Here is a 6,477-nt window from a genome sequence, read left to right as displayed (position 1 = left end):
AACATCATAATTTCTACCTGTAACTTGTGATAGACACCGGCCTAATGCGCTTTTATCAATTCCGCTCCAAGATGTTCTGGATGCCCCTGATCCTAACTGAACCAAGATGTTCTGGATGCCCCAGATCCTAACTGATCCAAGATGTTCTGGATGGCCCTGATCCTAACTGAACCAAGATGTTCTGGATGGCCCTGATCCTAACTGAACCAAGATGTTCTGGATGGCCCTGACCCTGTATGCCCCTGTCCCATAATTAATCTCTTTATTATGTATGGTACTTATTTTATACATACTATAAATGCAACTGGGCTACAGAAAAGCCAAGAGACTTACTTTTAAAAACTGAAATATGGCTTTTTTCCCCCATGCTGAATAAATACAAAAAAATTACAAAGCAAAGCGAACCGTAAATGCCTGTGAAGCCTTATGCCTTTTAAATGTATATACCCCTGTGTATAAAGTTAGTATTTTTTGTTATATTTGTTGTTAATGTAAAAACATTTATAATGTACCAAGATGTTATTTAATACCTTCTTAACCAAACTCTAAAGTTATTACTGGGAAATATTTGAAAAAGTATTGAACTAACCTTTGAACTTCAATAGTGCCCATGGTTTCATAGGCAAAGTCACATTTGTTGTCGATCTCAATGGCCTTGCTGATGAGGTCCAGACCCAGGTCCAAGTCCTGCTTCCACTGGAGCTGCAACAACCTTGACACACACAGGAATTAGCAATTTACTGGACTATCACTAAAACATTACTCCTGATCTACAGGCCACTTCCCCTCACAACCTCATCACACCAGGGGCCTCATTTATAACTATTGCGTAAATCTAACACTACATATCTGTGTACGCATGGTCTACAGTTTCCGGGAGGATCAACACATCCTCACGGCAAGTTCAGTTTTTAGAAATGCCAACTTCTGCCTAAAAACGGGCACACGCATGTTTTACAGCATTATTACACAACGTTTATAAAATGAGGCCCCTAGGATGCCGCTCACATCCACCTCATCTCAGGGACCAGGGATCCCCTCTTTACTCACCCCTTGTGGACGTATGTTGTAGCGTTGTCCGACTAACTCACCCCTTGTGGACGTATGTTGTAGCGTTGTCCGACTAACTCACCCCGTTGTGGACGGTATGTCCTGTAGCGTGGGTTTGTGGCTCGACGTGGAATCACCCGCTTGTGGTACGTATTTGTAGCGTTGTCCGACTAACTCTACCCCTTGTTGGACGTATGTTGGAGCGTTGTCCGACTAATCACCTCCATTGTGGGATGCCGGCGTAGCGTTATTGAGTCCAACTGGGAAACATAAACTCCCCCCTTAGGTCCGTAGGCGATATGTGGCTGTAGCGTATTGTCCGACTAACTCACCCCTTGTGGACGTATGTTGTAGCGTTGTCCGACTAACTCACCCCTTGTGGACGTATGTTGTAGCGTTGTCCGGCTCCAGGTCAATACACTTGTTGTACATCTGATCTGCCTTGCCAAACTGTTGCTGGTCAGTCAATGCCTGAACAACACAGAGACACAGGAGAAACGGTTCAGGGTGATTCACATACTCAAGTAAAACAAATCAAATTGTAAGAAGAGATTTGAAGTTCTGTTAACCTCTCTTGGGTAGGGGGCAGTATTTTCACGTCCGGATGAAAAGCGTACCCAGAGTAAACTGCCTGCTACTCAGGCCCAGATGCTAGGATATGCATATTATTAGTAGATTTGGATAGAAAACACCCTGAAGTTTCTAAAACTGTTTGAATGATGTCTGTGAGTATAACATAACTCATATGGCAGGCAAAAACCTGAGAAAAAATCCAAGGTTTGCAGTTTTTCAGCTCTTTGCTTATCCAAGATAGTGGAAATGGGGTCATATTGCACTTCCTAAGGCTTCCACTAGATGTCAACAGTCTTTAGAACCTTGTTTGAGGCTTCTACTGTGAAGTGGGGGCGAATGAGAGGGGAATGAGTCAGAGGTCTGCCAGTTCGCGTGAGAGAGTTAGCTTGCGTTCCATTGCATTTCTGAAGACAAAGGAATTCTCCGGTTGGAACATTATTGAAGATTTATGTTAAAAACATCCTAAAGATTTATTCTATACATCGTTTGACATGTTTCGGAACTTTTTTACTTTTCGTCTGCACCTAGTGATCGCGCGTCATGAATTTTGAATACTGGGCTAAACGCGCGAACAAAAAGGATGTATTTGGACATAAATGATGGACTTCATCGAACAAAACAAACATTTATTGTGGAACTGGGATTCCTGGGAGTGCATTCTGATGAAGATCATCAAAGGTATGTGAATATTTATAATGCTATTTCTGACTTCTGTTGACATGTATTTTTACTGCTCTAATTACGTTGGTAGCCAGTTTATAATAACAATAAGGGTGTGTGTGATATATAGCCAATATACCACGGCTAAGGGATGTATACAGGCACTCCTCATTGTGTCGTGCWAAAGAACAGCCCTTAGCTGTGGTATATTGGCAATATATTGGCAATTTACCACACCCCCTCAGAAAGACCGCGTTAATGACAGCGCACCTGACAGGTGAGACCGTGTTAATGACAGAGCGTACCCCTACCTGTGCATACAGAGCGTACCCCTCGGCACACTTAGGGAACCTTGTGATGACGTCCTCAAAGCCGTCCATGGCCGTCTGCACCTGGGACTGGCTGTTGCCAGTGTATGCCTGCCTGTACTGGAAACACACAGACTAGCTGGTTAACACTAGCTGGTGAGATCCAGTCTCAGCTGTATGAAGTGGATTAACAACACATTGGTGAGATCCAGTCTCAGCTGTATGAAGTGGATTAACAACACATTGGTGCTCCGCTCTCTCGCTTCTCTCCGTCCGCTCTCTCTCTCGCTCTCCTCCCCGCTTCCTCTTCTCTTCTCGCTCTCTCCTCTCTTCTCGCCTCTTTCTCTCTTCTCGCTCTCTCGTCTTCTCGCTCCTCTTCTGCTCTCGTCTCTCTCCTCCCTCTCTCTTCTCGCTCTCTCCCCTCCGCTCTCTTCCCTCCGCTCTCTCTTCTCGCATCCTCCTTCCCTCCACTTCTCTCTCGCTGTTCTCTCCTCTTCCTCAATCATCATGTCTTCATCTCTCTCCAGAACGTGACCCCCTGATCCTTCTCTCAGTTCATCAAGTCCTACATTCAGCTCCTTCACCGATGACATTCTCTCCCAACCGCTCCAGAAGGGATGAGAAGAAGGACGAGGACAAGGACAAACGAGGGCGAGGCCGATGAGGTCACGAAAAGGTCAGAGGTCACTGTGTTACTTCCTGTCGTGTATGTTGCTCTGGATTTTAAAAAAACTACTTTTTGCGTTCCAAATGGCACACTATCTAATAAACCACGCCATAGTGTCTGTACCGAGGTTCAACATACTGAACTAAGTGTATGTACCAGGGTTCAACATAGTTCGGTTATCTGAAGGCAAGCAGTACATTAACCCTGTCCTTAACCTCTAACTCTGTCCTGTCCATAGTTTCTGGTTATCTGAAGGCAAGCAGTACACTTAACCCTGTCCTTAACCTCTGTCCTGTCCAAGTTCTGGTTTATCTGAAGGCCCAGCAGTACATTAAACCTGTCCTTAACCTCTAACCTCTGTCCTGTCCATAGTTATGGTTATCTGAAGGCCAAGCAGTACATTAACCCTGTCCTTAACCTCTGTCCTGTCCATAGTTCTGGTTATCTGAAGGCCAGACGTACATTAACCCTGTCCTTAACCTCTGTCCTGTCCATAGTTCTGGTATATCTGAAGGCCAGCAGTACATTAACCCTGTCCTTAACCTCTGTCTGTCCATAGTTTGGTTATCTGAAGGCCAAGCAAGTACATTAACTGTCCTTAACCTCTGTCCTGTCCATAGTTCTGGTTATCTGAAGGCAAGCAGTACATGGAGGAGGAGACTATGATAAACATCAGTGAGTGCACGAAGGAGGTGGAGTCTGGGGCCGGTACACTGCTGGGCCCTGTTTGCTACGGGCAACCTTCTACCTCCTGATTGGCAACGCCAACCGGTGCCAGCCCGACCTGGACCGGGTCATTAACATGGAGGACGCCAACGTCAAGGTAGTGGAGATGAGCGGGGGTCGGGGCGGTGTCAGGGGGGGGGGGCTGGTGTCCAGTAGCTAGCTCCTCCCCGTTAGTCGCTATTAGATAGCCGTTAGTCGTATTAGCAGCTCTCCTCCTCCGGTTAGTGCGTTTTAGCAGCTTCCTCCCTCTCGGTTAAGTTCGCTATTAGCAGCTCCTCCTCCTCTCGGTTAGTCGCTAATTAGCAGCTCCTCCCCTCCTCGGTTAGTTGCTATTAGCAGCCTCCCCCTCTCGTTAGTTGCTATTAGCACTCTCCTCCGGTTAGTCGCTATTAGCAGCTCCTCCTCCTCTCGGTTAGTCGCTATTAGCAGCTCCTCCTCCTCTCGGTTAGTCGCTATTAGCAGCTCAGCCACTTCCGGTTTTAGCCACTATTAAGCAGTCCCCTCTCGGTAGTCGCTATTAGCAGCTCTCCTCCTCTCCGGTAGTCGCTATTAGCAACTCCCCTCTCGGTTAGTCGCTATTAGCATCTCTCCTCCTCTCAGGTCTTAGTCGCTATTAGCAGCTCAAGCCACCTTCCGGTTAGTCGTATTAGCAGCTCCTCCTCTCTCCGGTTGTCGGCTATTAGCAGCTCCTCCTCCTCTCGTTAGTCGCTATTTAGCAAGCTCCTCCTCTCACGGTTTAGTCGTTATTGCAGCTCAGCCTCCTCCCGCTCGTTAGTCGCTATTAGCAGCTCCTCCCTCTCGTTAGTCGTTATAGCAGCTCAGCCCTCTCCCTCCGGTTAGTCGCTATTAGACAGCTCCTTCTCTCTCGGTTAGGTCGTTAATTAGCAGCTCAGCCCCTCCCCCTCTCGTTAGTCGCTATTAGCAGCTCAGCCCCTCTCCTCCGTTTAGTCGCATTAGCAGCTCCTCCTCCTCTCGGTAGTCGTTTATTAGCAGCTCAGCCCTCCACCTCTCGTTAGTCGCTATTACAGCTCCTCCTCCTCTCTCGGTTTAGTCGTTATTACACAGCTCAGCCCTCTCCCTCTCGGTTAGTCGCTATTAGCAGCTCCTCTCTCTCGGTTAGTCGTTATTAGCAGCTCACCCCTCCCCCTCTCGGTAGATCGCTATTAGCAGCTCCCCCACCTTCCGGTTTAGTCCATATTAGCAGCTCAGCCCCTCTCCCTCTCGGTTATGTCGCTATAGCAGCTCCCTCCTCTCGTTAGTCGTTATTAGCAGCTCAGCCCTCTCCTCTCGGTTAGTCGCTATTAGCAGCTCCCACTTCCGTTAGTCACTATTAGCAGCTTGCCGCTCCACTTTGTTTAGTCGCTATTAGGAGCTCCTCCTCCTCTCGGTTAGTCGTTATTAGCAGCTCAGCCTCCCCTCTCGTTTAGTCGCTATTACAGCTCCCCCACCTTCCGGTTAGTCGCTATTAGCAGCTCCTCCTCCTCTCGTTAGTCGCTATTAGCAGCTCTTCCTCCTCTCGGTTAGTCGTCTATTAGAGCTCAGCCCTCCCCCTCTCGGTTAGTCGCTATTAGCAGCTCCCCCCACCTTCCGGTTAGTCACTATTAGCAGCTCTGCCGCTCCACTTTGTTAGTCGCTATTAGCAGCTCCTCCTCCTCTCGGTTAGTCGTTATCTTAGCAGCTCAGCCCTCCCCCTCTCGGTTAGTCCGCTATTAGCAGCTCCCCCACCTTCGTTAGTCCACTATTAGCAGCTCCCCTCTCGGTTAGTCGCTATTAGCAGCTAGCTCCTCCTCTCTTGGCTTTGTAACTATTAGCAGCTCAGCTCCTCCTCTCTGTAAGTCGCTGTTAGCAGCTTAAGCTCCTCTTCCCTCTTGGTTTGTCACTATTAGCAGCTCAGCTCCTCCTCTCTGTAAGTCGCTGTTAGCAGCTCAGCTCCTCCTTCTCCTTGTTTGTCACTATAGCAGCTTACTCCTCCTCCTCTTGGTTTGTCACTATTAGCAGCTTAGCTTCTCCTCTTGGTTGTCGCTATTAGCGCTTAGCTCCTCCTCCTTTCTATAAGTCGCTGTTAGCGCTAGCTCCTCCTCCTCTCGGTTTGTCGCTATTAGTTTGCATGCTGGTAGGCTGTCAACACATGTTCCAACAAGAATGAGGCTACTTTCAACTTTGCTTCTTATAATGTCATTCTATTTCTAGGATTCCATTTCACCCAAATGTTTTGATGTATATGCAAAGTCAACTAGCAATAGTTGGTATAATTCTAATTAGATATATTACCCATATGGTGCAGCCCGAGCAGGTGGCTGTACAGTTAATATAGCAAGCAACTCTTTCTTTCTCTTAGTCCTGCTAGCTGAGGCCAATGCTCTGACTGCAAACCCTGTTTTGTCCTGTCTCTGTCCTGGTACTGCAGCTCAGGGCCAATGCTTCTGACTGAACCCTGTTTTTGTGTCCTCTGCTCTGTCCTGGTACTGCAGCTCAGGGCCAATGCTCTGACTG

The 6,477-nt window shown here is 47.7% G+C and overlaps 1 protein-coding gene and 1 long non-coding RNA gene across 2 annotated transcripts in view; one reads left to right on the top strand and one right to left on the bottom strand.

Annotated features, from left to right (window-relative positions):
* Window positions 1-6,477, bottom strand: part of tomm70a (translocase of outer mitochondrial membrane 70 homolog A (S. cerevisiae)) — a 24,090-nt gene that overhangs the window by 3,163 nt on the left and 14,450 nt on the right. Inside the window, 3 exon segments of the mRNA XM_070440222.1 lie at window positions 590-712; window positions 1,424-1,521; window positions 2,595-2,711. Of these exon segments, the coding sequence (XP_070296323.1) occupies window positions 590-712; window positions 1,424-1,521; window positions 2,595-2,711 (338 nt within the window).
* LOC139025158 (uncharacterized) lies at window positions 3,117-6,477 on the top strand. Its single transcript, XR_011476605.1, has 3 exons — window positions 3,117-3,267; window positions 3,879-4,081; window positions 6,456-6,477. It is a non-coding gene; the product is annotated as an uncharacterized lncRNA (long non-coding RNA).

The sequence above is a fragment of the Salvelinus sp. IW2-2015 genome, unplaced genomic scaffold (genome assembly GCF_002910315.2).
Source record: "Salvelinus sp. IW2-2015 unplaced genomic scaffold, ASM291031v2 Un_scaffold2322, whole genome shotgun sequence".
NCBI classification, from domain to species: domain Eukaryota; kingdom Metazoa; phylum Chordata; class Actinopteri; order Salmoniformes; family Salmonidae; genus Salvelinus; species Salvelinus sp. IW2-2015.
The sequence above is the reverse complement of the archived record's forward strand: the minus strand, read 5'-3'. Positions and strand labels throughout refer to the sequence as shown.